The sequence below is a fragment of the Delphinus delphis genome, chromosome 2 (assembly GCF_949987515.2).
Source record: "Delphinus delphis chromosome 2, mDelDel1.2, whole genome shotgun sequence".
Taxonomy (NCBI): domain Eukaryota; kingdom Metazoa; phylum Chordata; class Mammalia; order Artiodactyla; family Delphinidae; genus Delphinus; species Delphinus delphis.
In genome coordinates this window covers 28,032,039-28,053,696 of record NC_082684.1, presented here as the reverse complement: position 1 = coordinate 28,053,696, position 21,658 = coordinate 28,032,039, and the positions used below count along the sequence as shown (strand labels likewise).

The window sequence follows — 21,658 nt, the reverse complement described above, 5'->3', positions numbered from 1 at the left end:
CCAAGCAGAGGTGGTCTGATCAAAGGGCAATTCTGGGAAGGGTAAAGTCAAGATGATCCCAAAGCTGGCATGTTAGCTGCCTCTTCCTCTCAAATGTCTTCTCACACTTAGACTACAAACATGCTCAAGTCTCTCCCATCTGAAAAGAAACAAAAACCTTTCCTCCACCTGTGTCCTGCCCCACACTTCCTGACACCCTTAACCTTTAGCTGTCGCCCCCATCTCTTTGGTATGTAGCCGAAGTCCTGGAAAGAGAGGGCTCCTTAGCTCCCCTTTCTCCCTTCCCTCACTCCTGACCCCCTGCCCAACCCTAGGAACAGATTCCACAAGGCAGGCAGTGTCCCCTGACAGCCAAATCCAACTCCTCAGGCTTTACTCTCCGGCCACTGTTGACCATTCCCTTCTTGCTTAAAACTTCCCTTGGCTGTGGCAATATTACTTTTCCCTGGTTTTCCTCCTCCTTCTCTGACCAAATATTTTCAATCATCCTTTACAGTCTCTTCTTTTCAGCAGTAGCTTTCTGGACCTTTGCCAAAACATATACACCCTGAATGCTGGTGTTCCACAGCCTCCATGCTTGGCTCTCTTTTTTTCTTCATATTCTCCCTGAACAATTGCACGTCTGTTAGACCCTTCTCCAGATTCTGATATTATCAAAATATATACAATTGACCCTTGAACAACACAGGAGTTAGGGGCACCAACCCTCTGTGCGGCAGAAAATCCTTGTATAACCTTACAGTTGGCCCTCCGTAGACGCGGTTCCACATCTGGGAATTCAACCAACTGCAGATCCTGTAGTAGTGTAGTGTGTGTTTTTTGAAAAAAATTCGAGTATAAGTGGACCCGCACAGTTGAAACCCATGTTGTTCAAGGGCCAACTGTATACTGTTAACCCCCAAATAGATACTACAGCCCTGACTTCTTTCCCAAGTGCTAGATCTCAAAGTCTGTCCATCCACTGGACATCTCCATTTGAAGGCACATTCAGTGTGTCTAAACTAAGGCTCAGAATCTAACTCCCTAGCCAGGTGTACTTCTCCTCCTCTGTTTCCTTTTTCTGTCAACGGCACCATCCCTCTAGTCATCTGAGTGAGAACCCTCAGAATCATTACTTATCTTCTCTCCTTTATCTCCTTTATATTCTCTTGCTCATCAGGTCCTCTTGATTCTACCTTTCAAATATGTCCCTCCTCTCCATTCCCATTGCTACTGAATTAGTCAAATCTTCATACTGTCTTACTTGCACCAGTGCACTAGCCTCTCAACTGCTCTCTACCTCAAATCTTTCCTATATCCATGTATCCCACACTTTATCCACTAAATCTATCTTCTACTTTTTATTTTTAAGTATTACTAAAGTAATTCAGATTTCTGGAAAAAATGATAGACTGAGTTGATGTGGATTTTCCTGTGCTCCAAACAGAAAGAGCTAAAGAAGGAGTTAAGAAACCACAATGAATAAAAAAGGACACCATGAAAAACGAACAGATAGATCTGAGAAAGAGCCAAATAAAACTTCTGGAAAAAAATAACAGTCATTGAAATAAACAACCCAGTGGACAAGTTAAACACCTAATTAAACAGTAGATGAAGAGTGAACTTAGTTTACTGGAAGATAAATGAGGAAATTTCCCAGAATACATCACAGAGAGATAAAACCATGGGAAATATGAAAGAGAAGGCAAAAGACATGGAGAATAGAATGATAAGGTCCAATAGACATCTGATAGCATTTCTAGGAGGCAAGAGAGAGAAAGGGGGAAGAAGCAATGTTTGAAGTGATAATAACTATATTTTCCAAATTGAATATGTAAGATGAATCTCAAGAAGGAAATCAAAATAAATCCACACAAAGATATATCATAGGGAAATGGCAGAACACCAAAGAGAGAAATCTTAAAAGCAGCCAGAGACAAAATCAGGCTACCTACAAAGCAATGATAATAAAATTGACAGTGGACTTCAGTAGCAAAAATAGAATGTCAGAAGTAATAGAATATTTTTGAAATGTTTGAGGAATAAATAAGAAAATGGAATTCTACTTTTAGCTAGAGAAGCATGCAAATGTGAAGGTGGAATAAAGATGTTTTCAAAGATATTTTATTCTTGGACTCTTAACAAAAGAACTTTTAAGAGATTTACTTCAGTGAAAAGAAAAATGAACACAAAGAATAAATAGGATGCAAGAAGCAATAGTGAACAAAGAATGGAAAACATTTTGGTTAAGCTAAATAAACATTTACTATAAAATTAAGGTCTACCAGGGGAATTAAAGACAAGGTGGAATTAAAACAGGCAACAAAATGGAAGATGGGAGAAAAGTGGTACAAGAGAAAGGGTGGTAAGGTTTGTGTACGGTTTATGAAGAGAACAGAAGAACAAATTACCTTTAAACTGTGTCATATATGCAAGCTAAAATTCCCCTTCTAAGCCAGTAGAGGGGAAAAAAAGAGAAATAAAGAAAACTCTAATAGAAAACAGGAAAGGAGGAAAGAAAAGACAACAAATACAAAATAAATTGTTTTAAAAAAACGAAACACGTCAGTAAAGTATTTAAAATGCAGTGCTAAAGTGTAATTTGCTCTTCTTCATTGGCTGCCTACAGGATGAAATGCAAACTATTCATCTGAATATGGTAAATCCCTTTATGAGTTGGCCTTGACAACCTATCTAGCCTCATCTAGGCCCACCACTACCTTGTGTGTATCTTAATTCGAGCCATGTGTACTGGTAGTTCCCTAAGCACGGGATCTGCTTCAAGTCTCTGATATCTGTTATTCTGTCTAGAATGACCTTATCCCCTCTTCTGTACTTGGCAGGCTCCTACTGTTCTACAAGACTTTTCCTGAAACAAACAAACAAAAAAACAAATGCTTTTCTGTGATAGTTTCCTTGACCTCCACCCTCCTGGGCACAGTAAATATTCTGTATTTCCATAGCACTTTTGAACATACCTCTGCTGGCCAAATTTCATTATAGTATAATTGTTTAAATGTCCTTCTCCCTCACCTTGAGCTAATTCATCTTTGAATCTCTGGCACCTGGCACCCAGCAGGTTATTTCATAAATGCTTCTTGAATAAAAGATGAATATAGAGAATTTCTGAACAAAGTAGGAGGTTATTAGCACTCAGCAGTTTTCTCGGCTTTTGCAGCTGTGTCTTACCTCCACAATGCTCTTGGTCACAGTAGATCTCCCTCTTCGAAGTTCACTGGCTTCTCTTTCCACAAAACAGAGTGGTACTTTTCCTACAAGGACCAGAGAATCACTAGTGTCTGGAAATATAATTTCAAGGCCCAGATCTTCCAGATTTTTGTGGTAACACCTAAAGAGAGAACCTCAAATGTAAAAGAATTACTTCATTCACATTTCAGTATCAGTTCCAAATGCCTGATAGTTTCTCAAAAGCTGCCAAAAGCTTTAAAACGTACAATATTTTTCTCACACTCATGGTTGTTTATTTAGATTTTATTATCAAATTTCCTTTTTGAATTACAGTAACCTTCATTTTTTTTTCCTCTTTTCCGTTGAGAGAATCAATTTGTTTCTATGTCTTGTTCCTAAATGTTTTATTCTTCACTGAGGAATTGCTAACTTCTCCTTGCTGGCACTTAAAGAAGTTTGGCACAAATAAAAGGGTTAAGAATGTTTTGAATCAGCATTAAAAGCAGGGAGAAATTAACAGTGGGAGGAACTGAGAAGTCCTAATTAACGGAATGTAAATAAATGGATCTGCCTCTAATATAAATTATACCCCAGGGAAAAAGATTTATTGGCAGTGGCATATTCCCAAACTTTAAATAAATTTAGAGACAATTCTCTCTTTTTTATTTCCAATAATTTGTGCCACCCCGAAGTAGGAAAATGTCCTATCTTGTGACTCATTGTATGATTTGCCCCCTCCTTGTGGCCTGGTGTTTTACTTTCTTCCCAGTATGATTATGGTAACAAAAACTAAGAATCTAGAATGTACCAAGGCAAAGCAGAATGGAAGCAATTACTGCAGTAACTTCACTTTCAGAAACAGCACAGCATAAATATTGACCGTTCCAAGAAATGGTGAGAGTACTCTAAGCCAACTGCTGGAAAAAATTATCAGGGAAACTCTATCCTATACTCAATAGCTGTGATATAGTGGAAAGAACAGCATTTGGAGTCAGACGACCTGCATCTGAGCGCCTGCTCCACCACTTAAAACTTGTTATGACCTTGAACAAGTCATGTAACCTCTCTTGGTCTCAGTGCCTCAACTGAGATAAGCAACAATAGTTATGCTTATACCCTGGCCAGAGAATGTACATTAGCAACATCACAACCTCATGGTGGTACTAACGATAAGAGTCTCCTTTGTTCCTCTGTCACTGTTATCTCTAGTGGAGGACTTATAGTGGAAGACAGTAATTTTTTTCGACCAGAACCTTGTGGCTGTTGCTTCTCATAGGAACCTATTGAGAGAAAGATGAATGGGTTAAGAGCAGGAAGTGAAGTCTTCCAGATTCAGATAAAAATGAAGACACAGTCATGGAATTATTATAATGCTTAGCAGCATGTTCAGTGTTCAGTTTTAGGCTCTGAATTTCCATTATTAAAGTCAAACTAGTAAATATCTAGTTTGTTTATTCATTTTAGCAGTATTTTCTTAAATAAGAAATATAAGACTTAATCTTACATTCAAATGAACAATGCGATGTTCCTGTAGATAGTCAACAAATGTGGTTTCAGTAACAGAGGCTGACTAATATGGATTACTGGGGAGATAAAAGGGGTTTACTTCACAACCCGGTGGCTCAAGAAGGCTCCCTCATTCTTCCAGAGGATTTCCCAGGCTCTGAAGAGAATCAGTCAGTACTATTCTCAAATGGTCCAGGGCCTAGAGCAAGAAAGTTTTTCTAACACTTTTTATTGTATCTTTCCCAACTCTTAGGTCTTCATTTTATAAGGAAAAGTGAACATGGAAGTAACATCACTGCCATTCTAGTCCATGAAATACCTCCCTAGGTCCTCAACTAACTCTACAACATTTGGGTTTTTTATTACTTGACCACAGGAGTAAAGATTTTTCTGGTATTTTACACCTTGGGGAACAGACTGCCTCATATGAGAAAAATGGGTAGCAAAGATTAAAAAGCACATATTGACTTTGGAAGAATCCATAACAAATCAGTGATACAGGTTGCCTCTGGGGAGAGAAACTAGGTTGGATGAAGGGCAAGGGTAGAAAAGAGACCTTATTTTATTCCCTTTTGTACCTTTCAGACTTGAGCCTATTGGATTATACTACCTATTCAAAAACAAATTAAATTTTAAAATAAAAACAATATATTGGGCCTTCTGAGCTGCTTGGTAGTCTCTGCCTGATGAACTGTGAAGGTAAACCAAGATCACACGGGCATGTGGAGGGGCGTATCTTTGTGCTGAAAGTTTGTAATAAAGTAGCCTAATCTTTAGGGTTGATGATAAGGATGCAGCAAATATGCCTTTGACCATGTGTTAAGACCCACATGTTTGAATTAGTAACGTGAACTACTACCTTCTTTCAATTATAAAAGAAGCCATACCTGCAGGCTTCAGCTTCATTTTTTCTTTACAGTTTTTTTTTTTTCAGCTTCATTTTTTAAAACGTACAATTCATCTTTTTTCACAACAGTCACAGTTAGAAAAACTCTTTCAGGTACATTAACTCTGCTGGGGAGTCCCGAATCTTTCCTAGTCCTCAGCAGATCCTTACCAATGGTCAGCTGCTCCAGTCGGATGCGCTCATGGGCAGCATGCTGGTCCACCAAGACTAGCAGGTTTCCACCTAGAAGACCAGCAAGCACCACCGGCTTTCAAATTCTCAGGTCAAGATTAAAATAATCATGTTGCGTTGAGGGAGAAAAAGCTTAATTCAAACTATTTAACAACGTGAGCATAAGAGAAGCATACAAACTGAGCAATAACAACTGTATCTTTTATTTCCTACAAAGTTAAAGTTATGGGAAAAACGAAAACAAATGTATCCGTGATGAAAAACTCTTTAGTTCATTAGTATTCCATTTCTAAAACATGGTGAAAGCCCTACATTCTTAATGTTTAAATACTGATTTTGCTTTATTAATTCAAATTTGATACAATGAAGGATCATTAAACCACACATTTTATAGTCAGCTGACCTTGATTCGCAAGCTGCCCCAGAACCCATGAAGCATTCTACTACACTTCAGATCACAGGTCAGCAAGATTTTTCTGTGAAATGCCACACAGTAAATATTTTAGGCTTTTGGGACACATGGTTTCTGTCACAACTACTCAAATATTCATTCTGAACCAAAGCCGCCATAGACATGTGAATATTGTAGCTGTGTTCCAATAAACTTTTTACAGACACTGAAATATTAATTTCATATAATTTTAATGTGTCGAAAAATATAACTCTTCCTTTGCTCTTTTTTTACTATTTAAAAGTGTAATATACCTGAAACTAATGTAACACGGTAAATTAACTACACGTCAATTAAAAAAAAAAAAGTAAAAACCATTCTTATCTCCCTGGCTGTACAAAAACAGGTTATGGCTGGATCCGGCCCCCAGGCCACAGTTTGCCTAGCTCTAGACTCAGGCTTTGCAAACTTTGAACAGCAGACAAATCACCTGGGGATCTTATTAAGATGCAGATTCTGATTCAGTAGGTTAGGGGTGGGACACAAGATTGTGCAAGTCTAACAAACTCCCAGGTGATGTTATTTACAGACCTTGATTTTGAGTAGCAAGGCTTTACACTCTCAGGTGCAAGAGAGAAGCACAATGTCCTGACCCCAAAGCCAAACCTACAGGGAAATAAATCCCTTTCTCACTGACAGGAGGACTGATTCTCTATTACATTAGTACATCTTTTTAGCTTGTAATTTTATTACTTTTGGCCAAAGGGTTGAGGTTTATTGTTACTGATTATATTGAAATAAAAGTTCTCTTGAATTTGATCAAACTAGATAATGCCTGTTTTTCCTATTTCTACTAAAGATTAAAAAAATTGTTTGTATGACACCATCAAATTCATGGCGTAAGAGCTACTGACTTGAAAAATAAAAAGATTATGATTTTTCTGACAGCATGTTCAACCACAGAACAGGCCCCAAAATGTTGAATTTTAAACTCCTTTGAGGATAGGAGGAGTTGCAGCTGGTTGTGATGAATACTGAACATCCTGTATTGGGCAGAACAATGGAATAAATAATAAATTATGAGGGAGTAACCTCAAACTCAAAACCTGAGCCAATGTGAATCACCAAGAGTCAGGGACCCTACGAAATCAATCCTGCACCTGACTCTGGAGGAATGATTTATAGTCTACAAAATGTTCACGGTATTTTCCATTCATTGAATGAAGCAGAATATATGAAGGTAATTTACTCATGTCAGAGCTGTATTTTTGATATTCCAAAATAACAGAATAGAATCTTCATCAGGGCAAGAATTTTTGTCTGTTATATTCCTGGCATGTATAATAGCACTAGGCACATAACAGGCACTCAGTAAATATTTACAGAATAAATGAATGAATCCTTATTCTTTAGAGGATCATAACTGAACAACTGTATTTTATTATAGGTGGAAACATGCAATAAAAAATGCCATTATAGGGCATTAATTTCACAATAATGTAAAACAACAGTATATTTATCCATTAAAAATATATGCAAATATTAAAATAAAAGTAACTCAATTATAGGAATAGGTTGCTTTTGGTATTTGTGAGCAACAATAAAAATACTTACATTTTGATTTCAAAAAATTCTTTATATAAAAGTACTCCTTGATGGCAGCCAACCAATACCGTAACAATCCAGAATCTCAAGAGAAATTTAACTGTCTGGAGATTTTGTGGCTACACCGTCTCAGGTGCCATTAGTAGAGATTTTGGTGTTAAACAACAAAGAATTCCAGGTAATCAAAACTTTAGGGGCTTCCCTGGTGGCGCTAGTGGTTGAGAATCTGCCTGCCAATGTAGGGGACACGGGTTCGAGCCCGGGTCTGGGAAGAATTCCACATGCCGCGGAGCAACTGGGCCCGTGAGCCACAACTACTGAGCCTGCGCGTCTGGATCCTGTGCTCTGCCACAAAAGAGGCCATGACAGTGAGAGGCCCGCGCACCGCGATGAAGAGTGGCCCCCGCTCGCCGCAACTACAGAAAGCTCTCGCACAGTAAACGAAGACCCAACACAGCCAAAAATAAATAATTAATTTAAAAAAAAAAAACTTTAGAAAACAATCTACTCACTTTCTAGAAGTAGTAAGACTACTAGAATTTGACCTTCACTAATTCTATATTTATGATAATTATGACAAAACTTTTGGTTACTTTACCTTTGATCTGTGGTGACATTTACTAAATAAATTTATACTGTAAACAAGATAAAAAAGAATATTTTGAAGTACAAAGAGAATGAACTGCTTTCAAACTTTAGAAGCTCTCGCCTGCAGGTCTACCCATCGGGAGCCACCTCCTCCAGTGGTGCTCAGGACTCAGCCACTCAGGCCTTTTCCAGAGCCTGACAGGATCAAGCATTCCTTGTAAATGGCTCGAGAGTCTCCCAGTTAAGAAAAAAGCCTTGCACCCTCACTCTCCTTAGTCCCTCTTCCATGTCACAGATTTTGGAGTCTCTCCTGTCCTATGTCTTCTCTGAAACAGCTCTCATCTGAAGTCCCTGACCTCCACTGTCTGGAAACCTAACAGATAATTTTGGTCCTCATCTTAACCTCTCGGCAGCACTTAGTACAAAGTCTTGGCTTTGCAACACAACCTTTGCTTGTTTTCTTCCTATTTCTGTTGTTTCATAACCTCTCTTGCTGGTTCACCCTTTTCTACCCAGCTATTAAATGGCGGAATTACTCTAGATTCAGAATCTCTCTTCCCCTCCTCACTCTTCATTCTTCTTCTAGGTGATAAAATTTATACACATGACTTCAGTGACTGACTTTATGCTGACAGCTCAGATTTAGATCTCCATGTCAGAATGCTTCTCGCATCCTAGACCTGTAATATTCCTGACACATTCTTGAACATTTCAAAGGGATTTCAGACTGAACTCATGATTTTCACCCTTCTTGCCTGCTTCTTCTCCAACCTCGTCGTCCTGCAACATCATCCACTCAGTTACATAGGTCAGAAAACCAGGAGTCATCTTTGATATACCTTCCCCATATCCAATCCATCACCAAGTCCTGCTGACTTTATCTCCTAAATATCTTTCTCTCTAGGTCACCCTGATCCCAGCTAACCATCATTTCTTAGATATTGCAACAATGTCCTAACAGTCTCTCTGCAGTTACTGGGACTCCATCTCGACACGCGCTCCAGGCTCCACACTGCAGCCAGAGCAGTATTTTCAAAATGCAAATGTGATGTGACATGTGCCGCTGTAAAAACAAACAATAAAAAAGAAAACAAAAAGCCTTCAATTGTTTCCAATTGGTGTTGGGAGGAAGACGAAGCTTGTAACTGGTCTTTAAGATCTGGCTGCAACCTACTTGTCTAGCCTGTCTCCTGCTCTCACACAAGGAAGCGCTTGCCCTGCTTCCTATCACTGAAGGAGAGGAAAGCACAAATTGCATATTATTCCCTCTGCCCAGAATACTCCTCCCTCCTTTCCTTACCTAAACTTATACTTCAGATCTCACTTTACCCACAAAACCTTCCCTGACCTCCCTACTAAATCAAATCTCCCAATACAGATTCTTACAGCATCTTGTTTCTCTCCTCCATAACACTAGAGTTAAAATTTTAATTGTTTGTGTAACTATCTGTTTCTCTTGCATGAATATTTTCTCCCACCATTGTATCCCTAGCACAGTTCCTGGCATGCAATAGGCACTCAATCAATATTTGTTGAATGAGTTAATGTTATTATTTACAAATTCTTGTTGTTTTATTAAAGCAGGTCACCAAGAGATTATATGTAACTCTTGATAAATCTATCAGAGTTCATCATATAAACTTTCTATTATTATAAAGGGAACACATTAAAACATTATTAAAAAGTCGAAGACTATAAAATATTTTAAAGAGTAAAAGATGAAATTTCCCCTCTGCCCATTTCCATTCGCACTCCCAAGGTAACCACTCTTCATAGTTTAACATGTATATACATGTCTATGTATATAAAACTAAATGGACTTTAAAACTGTTGTTTCATAATATTAATTTAGGTTGGTTTTTCCTAATCTGTCCAAATCATTGAAACTGTGTCGTATATAAAAAAAGTAACCTTAAAAGGAGGCTGTCAGAAGACCAGCTGGGGCTTCCCTGGTGGTGCAGTGGTTAAGAATCTGCCTGCCAATGCAAGGAACACAGGTTCGAGCCTTGGCCTGGGAAGATCCCACATGCTGTGGAGCAACTAAGCCCGTGCACCACAACTACTGAGCCTGCGCTCAAGAGACCGCAAGCCACAACTACTGAAGCCTGCGCGCCTAGAGCCCCTGCTCCACAACAAGAGAAGCCACCGCAATGAGAAGCCCACGCACCACAACGAAGAGTAGCCCCTGCTCACCACAACTACAGAAAGCCTGCGCATAGCAACGAAGACCCAACGCAGCCAAAAATAAAAACAAACAAACAAATAAATTAATTAATTAAAAAAAAAAAAGAAGACCAGCTGGTTACTGAGGCTAAACCTCATTCTTACCTGCCTTGCCATTCTCTTCAGTCCTAGTGCTCATTACACAGGCAATAAACTTGTTATCCACTTGCTGGAGAACCTGCCATACATTCAAATAAGTGGTACAATACTAAATAAAGATTAACAAAGGCTTATCTGCATAGAGAGAGACAAAACTGTACTTAATTTAAAGTTGTTTGCATTATAACATTCATATCTAAGACTGAGGACAGGTGCTGATGAACCTGAGGGAGTCATTAGGAAGGAAAAAAGAATAGGCAAGTAGAGTGATCAGAAGACAAAAGGAGAGACTACAAGGAAACAGACTGAGGCATCTAAGAGGATTAATGCTAATAAAACTTTCAAGTAGATTTGAAATGTTCCCAACAGAATGACTCTTATTAACAGGTGATATGACTAGAGATTTATTAATACGACCAGAGATTGCTAACAAATAGGTCTGAAAAAAAATTGGAAAATGTATGCAAAAGCAAGGAAACCCATCTTGTAGGAGCTAGTCCATTAAAGCAGTAAGTTAAAAGCCACCGGTGGCTTCAGACCTTGGTGGCTCTGCTCTGCCTAGATCGGTCTAACCTCCTGATTTGTTTCCATACTGAAAATAAGGAGATGAAGACAGCCTGAGTGGCGTAGAGATAGGGCAAACTAGAAAAGCAGATGAGAAAAGGGGTCCCTTCTGTTAATGGAACTCCTCAATCTGGGGTCTCCTAAGCCATATCATTTGTAGCCTCATACAATAGAGGGTCATTTAAAAAGGGGTATTGTTGCACAGTTAAGGACAATTTCTCTACATTACTTGGTTGATTTACAAATACAAATTATTGTCAATATAGAAAGTCAATATATAATCCTTGAAACTGTGAGCCTGAATCCATAATTCATCCCTCCAAACCTGCTCACACTACAAAGGACACTTTTTTCTTTGTAATTATAATTAATCCTTCGCTTTTTCTTCTGATGATAAAAGTTTCAGTAAGATTAAAAAGAACACATGTGCCTTGACCAGGATGGTCTATATCATCCAATAAATCCAATTTCACAAGAGTTAGTCTAGCTTAGGTCTTATATATATATATACATATTTTAATGAGATTTTACAGTCAATCTTTTACCTGCATGGAGTGAATCATTTCTTTGGTGAAACGATAAGGATACAAGATGTTGTGAATTTTAACTGCTAGGCTCTCAGCCTGGCCGCTGCTAACGTCAACAGCAACCTAGAAAGACCCAGATCAAATGTCATTTACACTGTAATCTTTTATGTCTGCAGAACTGTTTTACCCAAGATCTCAAAGTGCCTTACAAACATTCATTTTCACAGAACCTATTAGAGGTGGGTTGAATTCAGGGAACTTATAAAAATTCAAAAGGCTTTATGAACTATTACTCTTAAATAATAATTTTTGTTTATACAGAAAATTACGGACAAACACCAATACTTTCAGAATAACAATTTGCCTGCGCTCATGAGCAAGTCCTTAAAGACATCTTAACTGATGAATCAGTAACAAATGCTCATATACTCTACACCTGTATCACAACACACAAAGCGCATTGTGTGATAACCCACTGAGGAGAGGATGCATACTCAGGTCCAGTGGTGAACTGTTCCTCTAGCAGAAGATCCACTGCTTTATCTAATGATAACAGTTTTTATTACCACCACCCTAAATACTTGGCCAAAGCTGAAAGTCAGGGTTTCTGAGAGTGGTAAACACACTCACTATTCACAAAGTGGTTACACGTGTATAATCCAAAATGTCCGAGCTTCCAAACTGCTATGAATTCTGATTCCTCCTCTCTACAGTAAATATTAATTTCCAAAAAAATTATTTGGAAACATGCTCACTTGCCATTCATAATTACAAATGAATATAGTCATTCGTGTCCATACCCAATTTAAATGAAATTCAAATTTTCAAATAACAAGCAAAGAAAAATTGCTGCAGACCTACCTCTGGATAACGGGCAAATACTGGGTTGTCCCATTCTGAGAACAAAGACTGAAGCGATTCGGGACCAACAGCACCGTCCCCAGTAGCTACAGCAAAAGGGGACAAGTAAAGTTGGCATCAAGAGCCTCAGGGAAGTGGGTGAATGGTGAATGGTGTCTCATGCTTGGTGTGGTGCAGCCTCAAGACCAAAGATCAGACACAATGTTCCCACATACTGCAAATGTGCAGCGTTTGCTGTATCTCTAAATTGTTTTGATCTGTTACTTTTTAAACTAAACTTGATGACTGTATCTTCTGGCACTATAGCTTTTTCTCCAAACTATTTGCACCAGATATTTCAGAATACAAGTCCAGAAGAAAAACCAGTTCAAATTAGTAGCCTCACTTCTTTTAGGTAAAAATATACCTTATCTATTTTTAGAAATGAAGAAAAGAAAAATGATAAATGTCTGTAGCGTTTTTTGCAGATAAGAATTTTGCTTATATAAAACTAATGCAATATGGACTCAGCTCCAATCTTTACAAATAAGAAACATTTTCTCAATCACAAGGCACCACAGACTGCATGATCACACAGTATTGACCTCGTCTGGAAAAGTAATTTCTGATCTAAATGCATGCACTGAATTACTTAGTTCTGCTGTTAAACAGGACCGTGGGGAATTCCTGGTTCCAGGAAGGCACAGCTGGCACTGATCAAGCTCAATAACACAACCCTGCTTTGTTTTCTTTAAGCTAGGTGGCACAGTATGTACTAGGTGTTCTGGCAATCTCTGTTAATGCCCCTACCTCTGTTATTCTGTCTCATCACAGTCCTCTCTTCCCGGGCTCTAGGAAGGAAAGGAAGAACAAGGTCGCTTCTAAAAGGATGACACCTGTACTGAGATCCTAAATATAAAAAAGAAAAACCTAGACATTTGAACTCAAAAAATAAACTATTAAAAAATTAAGTTACATAAAATCTCTTTCTGCACAAACTGAATTAAGACATAAGGCAGACTACTAAACAACAGATTGAGTCAGAAGTTCTTTAATGAAATTATTCTGCTAACTTAGGAATCTGCATTAATGCTTAGTCCTATTAGCCATCTATATCAGACAGAATGAGGAAGAATAGATCCCCAATTTTCATGCCTCTCATTCCCAATATATGTGTCTCTCTATATGTGTGTGTGCCCAGTATGTGTCTAACATTTATCTCATCATATTATAATTGTTTAGATGGCTGTCCTCCCTAATAGACTGTGGACTCTTGAAAGCAAAGCCAGTTAATCTGCAATGTGGCAGCTCCAAACACAGTGTGAATGACCAGCAAATGAGTGAATAAGTGAATAGATGAATGAATGAAAGGTTCACAACTTAAATTCCAAAGTCCAGTAAGATCTGGCCCAAATTCTACCCTCCTCTCTGAAGGATGATAAGATTTGAGTTTTAGGAACAATGCTGAATTTGACAGTTTTAAACAGGGGCAAAACATGATGAAACTATTATTTCAAAAAGATAAACGTGTTGGACAAAAACTGGAGAGAGATAAATTCAGAATGATAAAAGTAAAGTGTGAGGTGAAATAAGGTTGTGTCACTATTAACAGAAAGGACAGCGTTAAAGACATTTTAAAGAAAAAAACTACCAGGGCTTGGAGACTTGACACTATTCCTTAAAATTACCTTTATAGATCCTCTCTTCTGTCCAGTTAAATTTACCTCTTAACAGTTCATCTCATGTGATGTTTTATGGGTGGTTCAACAAGTCCTACTGTTCTGCTACGCACCAGCCATTTCCAGCCATTTCCTCCCTGTGAATGGAGCGTGCTCGGAAGCCATCTTTTCTTCAAACTAGTTTCTAGACCCTATAACTACTTAATTTCTCATTATGAATCTGACTTAACATGACTCTCAAAAGTTCACCACAAGACTTGCTAACGCAGGCGTTGAGCAGGTTGAAGTGTTTTACACATCTAGATTTGTTTAACAGGAGCAGATGTTTAGGTTGAGCATGGCAGCCAACATTGCCCCCCTTTGTTTTAGCAACAACCATGTCAGTTTAATGTGATCCAGTTATTTTTTGTCACCACATCAGAAGCAGTTGCATTTCAGGAAGATGAGGTGCCAGTGCCTTAGATTTACCTCCGATAAGCATTCACTATAAATCAGGACACAAAACTACATACGTTGAAAAACACGTGTGTCTTTACGAGCCGCCTGCTAGTCTCAGGAGCAGTACTGAAGAAAAGGGTTTTCTTCTATTTAATATTTTGAAAGTTACTACAGTGATTATTTTTTTCACAAGGAAAAAAACTGGAAACCATTGAAAAATAAAAGCCTTATTTAACCTTAAATAAATCAGAGCCTCCTGTCAGAGATATTTATCCTAGGGAGAAATTATAAGTTAATTTGCAATTACCTTCATACTATTTACATTCTTTTGCAACATTCAAGACTTTTAATACAGATGAACATTTAGTGTTTATCATCCTGATGCAAAACCAAGATTATTGCCAGATGGAAATCAGTTTTACCATCTCCCAGCATCTGGCTCTCAACACGCTGCCAAAACAATGTCACTTTTAATGCTGCCTGAGACCTGGGAACTCAGAGTCCTAGCCTAGGCTCCAATGTGGCCTTGTGGTCTGATCTAAAAGCCACATTATTGTCTTTCTGAATAACAGCCACTTATACAGATCAAGATTATTAGCATATGTATTATAATAAAGTACATTTGAAATGTATGATTATAAAAATACATACTTAAACTATATTCCCCAAAATTTATGGTCAAGTTTTTTTCTTTAAAAAAAAAAAAAGTTTATAAATATACTACTGTACTGAGCCATAGATTTTCCTGGGAAACCTAGGATGATTACAGGATCATTCTGGCCCTTTACCTGGGAGCTGCAGAGAGCAACTTCCAGAAAAATACCACGCTGGCATTGCAGGTGCCTTTAAAGACAAATTTCTTAGAGAGTTGTGTGTTTGGGAGAGAGGGGAAAGTGGGGTAGGGAAACACTGTAGATCTTCTCAACTATCAATAGCACCATTTTCATTAAAAACTGTCTCACCCTCTTGCACATACCTACACCCATAGACACGTATACATACACTTCCATTCTGTATCATTCTTTCACTGTATTTTTATGTTTACATAATAATAGACCTGGAGACTTTTCACATACATTTTATAATTAAGCTTCAAAATATTCTATCTGCTGAGATAATCTCTTTGAACATGATTATCTTACTCCTCAGCCATTATTCCCACCTTCCAAAGCATTCATGCCAGTGAACACCATATACTTACCATTCTCAAGTAGAACATCCACAGCCATAGTTGTCAGGTCTTTAGTACAAGCAGCCCGAACGTCCTCAGTGGGAGCGGTGAATGTGCTAAGTCCTGTTAGCTTGTTGACGTAAACCATTCTTCCCAGGGCTACGTCAAAATGCTGCTGCCAATCCAAAGGACATGTGTTGGACTCTTCATTTTCAGAACAAGTTCTTGCTATAGATTCCTCACTCTGACAACAAGTTCCATTTTGGCCAGCTGTGGAATCTTCTCCGTGACGCACTAACATTCTACTCGGAGAGTTAGGACTTCCAATCTGTTGTTCTGAAGCTATAAGAACATCTGAATCCTTACCGATAACTGTAGAATGATCATAGGGCAGTACTAAAGGAGTTTCTGACATCACAGCGTTCTCTGTTGTATTGCGGTTAGCATGTGTTTCACTGTCTTTATTGAAGGGATTACCCTGTGTGACAGAGTCCGACACTGGGATGTCGCCACTTTCTGTTTTTTTATGCTCATTTTTAAATAACTTACAAGAATCTAGGGTTAACCCACTGGACAAGTCACTGTCTTTCCTACTGGAATCTGATTGTGAAAGTTCATTAAAATGACTCGTCATCTCCATTGTTTGGGTCTCTCTTTCGGAGCCTTTCAATCTGGATAATTTAAAGGCTAGTGATTCAGGTGACTTCTCAACATCCAAAGGCTTTCTGTTAAAATGAGATAACTCCTGTAGAGGTATAGGGCTTTCTCTTAAGCAAGGCATCTGTTCTTCCAAACAACTGTCTTCCTTGGAGAATGGTAACTTTTCTGAATAAAACATGTGACTTACTGGTTGACAACTACTATTTGAATCATCATGTTTCATAGTAGTGATTTTACAAATACCGGAGTTGTCTAAGTGGTTTTGGTCTTTCCACAGAATGTCAGGTTCAACCTGAGGACTGAGATCGGTAGTGATTTCTGAAGTGATACTTTCCTCCACTTCTGTATTCGGAGGATTTTTAACCTTCCCATATTGCCTCTTAAACTTCTCTAAAGATCCTAGTTGTGAACTTAAGCTTAGCTTCTTATGAGCTATGGGTTTGGCAGAACAAATCAACTTACCTGTGTTCTTACTACCATTTGAACCATGTCTACCCCAAGTGAAAGAGGATGTGTCAGGTGGTAAGCAACCTGTGTACGATTTTTTACTACTTTCCTGAAAAATAGCAAAATTTTTATAAGTTTCTATAGGTTTGTTCTCTAGCCCATAACTTATATTTGTTCTGCACAATCTTTTGTTGGGCAGTTGAGCAAATTCTTTACTTAAAGTGGTGGTTAAATCTTTGGTGTTTGGAGTCTCAAATGAATGGCATGTTCTGTTTCCAAATGTTTCTTTGGCACTCACAAAACCAGGTTGAACATAATTGTTACATAAATGTTCTGTTTCAGTTGATTTAGTTTGCTCATTTTGTACCACATGAGTTATGAAGCCAGTGGAACATAATTTAACTTGCCCATAACTAAAAACATTTATTCTTCCACAATTACTAGGTTCTTCTTTTCTTTTCTCTTCTCTCTGAGCACCATGTGCTCCCGAGAATGTTGTCTCAACAGGCAGAGGTTGGCATCCCATTTCAGTAGCATCTTTAAATCTCTCTGGTTGATTCTGAATTCTATTATTTTTCAGGATGTTGGCAGCCATGCCATTAGCAGTAGTACTTACTTTCTGTATTTCTAGACCTTCTCCACTCCCCTCAAAGTGATAAAGTGTCTGAAAAGGGCTTGCAGACATTTCTGAACTGGCTCCACATGGATTTTCTGAAGAGTTAAGTTCCAAGCAAGACTTTTTATGTTTCTCATTTGCTCCTGATCCTGATGCTTCAGCTGTCTCTTGTTCTAAGATCCTTGACTCTGAGCAAGCGCTATCTTCGTTTTGTAAAGATGACTCCATTTTACTATGGGCTGGCCCATCGGATTTGTAAGTATACAAAAATGAATCATTTGTCTTTTTTCTGATAGCTTCCGAATCCCTAGAATTCTGTGTGCTTATGTTTTCTACAGGAGCTTTTCTTTTCACAGCTTTTGATTGCAAATTAAACATTTCACAGGAATCCAAAATATTATTACATGCTTCTTGGAAATTGACCTGGTCACACTTCTCATCAGAGGACACTTGCTTCTGAAGAGTGGCACTAAATAAACTAAACTCATTTTCTTCACTAAATTCCTTAAGGTCTTCACTTGATAATTCCACAAATAATTTTTCTTTCTTTAAAAACATTTTTACTCCTTCCTGAATACAAACCAAAACAGTATCCCAGTTCTGAAACTCAATCAGAGTTTTTGCTGGCTCCAGGCACACGTCATACTCACAGAAGTGGCACTGCATGTTGATTACATATATACCATGGAGTTCTGGGCTAGACCGAGGCCGAGGACTTGAATTCGTTTGCCTACTGGCAGAGCCGTTCTTTGGCTTGCATATAATGCTTTCTTTCCTTAATAAAAAGTCAATGAGTTTATGCAACTTTGTCCTTAAAACTAGCCTCTTGTTCACAAACAAAAACTGCATATTCTTATTATAATGTGCTTCAGAGCTGATATAGCCACTAAGCTCAAACTCCTTATATTTAAAATCTATTTCTCTTAACTTTTGGGACTTACCCAGTCCATAGATTTGACAAAATCGGGAACATATGTCTTTGGTTTTAGGGAGCTGAAGAACCATGGAACCAGAAACATCATTTCTCAAAGAGAAAGAAATGGAAGGGTGCATGAGTGAGAGAGCTTCTATCCTCTGCCTAACCTTCTCAAACTCCAGTCTAGGATCCATGCATTTCCTCCTTACAGGTAACTGATAAAATAGGTTATATACGGTGACTGTTGTCCCAGCACTTGGTCGAGTCAAGTCAGCTTCACAAGCTTTCAGGACTTTTCCATTCTGAAACAGCTTCACAAAAGTTTTCATTGACTTGTTTTTCTTGGATGAAATTTCCACAGCACTGGCCATGTCAGCTATACTGGCCAAGGCCTCCCCTCGGAAACCATAAAACCTCGGGTTCTCCAAGTCCTGTACAGAGTCGCATTTACTAGTGAAATAACGATTTCCCACCTTGTCTACATCATCACTCCCCATCCCAAATCCATTGTCTATCACCTGAACTTGGAAGGTTTCCATGTTTACCCTGACAGCCACACATTTTGCCTCAGCATCAATACTATTGAGGGCAAGCTCCTCAACACACTGGCCTAAGGAGCATATAGCCAAACCAGAACGCAACCTGGCTTGTACTTCAACTGACAAGCACTTGATCATGGCAGGTAGAAAGCTGGTGAGAAAGCCAGGCACTGGTTCCCTTTTCTGACTGGAAATAATTGCCTATGGGAGGAAAAACAAAACAAAACACACACACACACATTTAAAGCTTCGGAGTTACACGGCATCAACCATTTCTCTCAAGCTTTATAAAGAAATATTTGAGGTAAATGAAATCTCTTACTAAACCACATTGTAAAACAAAACAAAACAAATTATAGCTCTGATCTCTAGGCAGATCACACAGCTCTTGTTTGGTGCAGTGATTTTAACATCCAAGACAGCATTCATAATTTCATAATTTTTATTGCTCCTCTCTAAATCCCATATGCCCTAAAGTGAAATCATAATCACACTTGAAGTTGACCTGCAAAGACATGTTCAAAATGCTAATCACTTCACCAAAAACAGATGCCTAAATTACGCTAAGAAACATTAGCTAGAAATTATTCATGAAAAAAAAAGTCCAAGCTAGTTTCACAACATTTATACATTACACAATAACCATGACTTTTAGAAAAAACTTATAATGAAGTGTTAAGACACTGTAATAACTAGGGTGAAGGAACAAAAGGAAATAAAATCAAATTATGTCAAGAAGAGATTAAGATTAATAATAATTATTATTATTATTGGCTAAATGTAGTTATCTCAGGGGAAACAGACTAAGAATGGGAAAGGATAGGACAGGAAAATTCCTTGTCATTGTAAGCCGTTCTGTATTTGATTTTTAAATCTTGTTCATGTATTACTTTGATAAGTTTTCAGAAGGCCCTTACTATTATTTTGTATTTTGGTCTTTACAGATGGCTTCAAACTACCTTGGCAATAATCATGATGGCAAGGGGCTGTTTAAACTTGATTTTAAGTTTTCTGACAGGTAAAAAAAATAAGATTATAGTGCAATTAAAGGTCCCCTCCCTTCACAGCTGAGAGCAGCATGGGGGGGACCTCTCGCAAGTGGTAGGGCTAGTTTTTCAAACCCGGTAAAATCAGAGCGATAATTGCAGATCTGACGATTTCTAACATCATGAACTTTGCAGCTGGCAAAAAATGAGAGGTAAACGTTTAATACGTATTCCGACTGCTACCCAACTCAACGATTTCCTGATTATATCCCAGTCCTTTCAGGGCTCCTGGGACAAACGGGACGACTCCATCCGGGTTCCGAGCTAATAAGAAAGCTTCGGGGAGCAGGGCGGAGGCCGCCTACCCCGCCAGACCCAAGCTCCACCCCCATCCCCTCCCCCAGCTGGCAACCAGAAACCCCAGCCGGCAACCAGAAACCCCAGCCTGCCCAGGCTCGGGCGCCCCGCTGAAGGCAGACCAGGGGGCCTCCCGGAGCCCCTGCGCAGCTGGCCCGTAAAGTTGGCCCGCAGCGGTCGCCAGGGCCCTTCTAGTGGTAGAAGAGCTCCCGGAATCATCCTTTCGTCGCGTGCTTTTCCCCAAGTCACCTCGTATCGCGCCTCAACAACTCCCTGACACCAACCGCCTCGGACGCCGGACGCGCGCACGTTGGCTCGCAAGGCTCGTGCACGCGAGGCTCACGCACGCGCGATCCCGCGAGCATGCGCTTCTCAGCTGCCCCGCCGAGAATACCCTCTAGTCCCTGACACCCCAATGCGCATGCGCACCAGGTGTTCCCGGCTTCGGTACTCATGTGTCCCAAGGTCTCTTCTCCCTAGTACCCCGAATTCTCAATCCTTTTCCCGTTTTAGCATGGCGTGAAAAGCTGTTTCTAGCAATTTTTACTTGTTTTTTCTTCTTTCCCCTTCTCTCATCTCTCCTTTGCACGTACGACCATTTAATTCAATATATATTTTATTTGCTTATCGTCTATCTTCTCTCACTAGAATGTAAGCTATATGAAGGTATGGATTTTGTCTATTTTTGTTTGCTGCTGTATCCCCATGGCAAGAACAGTGCCTGGCTTATGTTAGGTACTCAGTTAATTAATAAATCCAAAGCCTTCCATCTAGAGATCTATAGTATTATTTCAGAGCTGGAAAAGACCAAGAAACTATATAGCTCTATTCTTAATTTACAGATGAAGACAACAAGACTCCCTTCATTGACTTTTTTGGTATCTTCCCAATACTACCGCAGCTTTCTTTTCTAATGGAATGAGAGTGGAACTCTAAGGGCATTGTGAGAATAGGTGTTATGGGACTCGTTAACCAACCTACAGTTTTTGCTTTGTCCTGTTTTCATTGAAACCTTGTATTTTAAAAAACTGCAATTTATGATAAACTTGTCAAACTCAATTAGCATTTGATATATACTTTTTTTTTTTTTTTTTTTTTTTGCTGTACGCGGGCCTCTCACTGCTGTGGCCTCTCCCGTTGCGGAGCACAGGCTCCGGACGCACAGGTTCAGCAGCCATGGCTCACGGGCCCAGCCGCCCCGCGGCACATGGGATCCTCCTGGACCGGGGCACGAACCCGTGTCCCCTGCATCGGCAGGTG

General features: G+C 39.1%; 1 protein-coding gene across 3 annotated transcripts in view; it reads right to left on the bottom strand.

Annotated features, from left to right (window-relative positions):
- The window catches only part of MLH3 (mutL homolog 3), a 28,496-nt gene extending 7,808 nt beyond the window's left edge, over window positions 1–20,688 (bottom strand). Inside the window, exons 1-9 of one of the 3 annotated variants that reach the window (XM_060004174.1) lie at window positions 20,648–20,688; window positions 15,908–19,256; window positions 13,400–13,498; window positions 12,611–12,696; window positions 11,768–11,872; window positions 10,665–10,737; window positions 5,732–5,803; window positions 4,337–4,448; window positions 3,169–3,328 (exon numbers count right to left, since the gene is read on the bottom strand). In XM_060004174.1, the coding sequence (XP_059860157.1) occupies window positions 3,169–3,328; window positions 4,337–4,448; window positions 5,732–5,803; window positions 10,665–10,737; window positions 11,768–11,872; window positions 12,611–12,696; window positions 13,400–13,498; window positions 15,908–19,193 (3,993 nt within the window). In that variant the 5' untranslated portion in view covers window positions 19,194–19,256; window positions 20,648–20,688. Of the gene's footprint in view, window positions 1–3,168; window positions 3,329–4,336; window positions 4,449–5,731; window positions 5,804–10,664; window positions 10,738–11,767; window positions 11,873–12,610; window positions 12,697–13,399; window positions 13,499–15,907; window positions 20,353–20,647 lie in introns of those variants that run through there. The other 2 variants (XM_060004176.1, XM_060004175.2) reach the window with 2 other exon arrangements.
- Window positions 20,689–21,658: the final 970 nt, after the last annotated feature.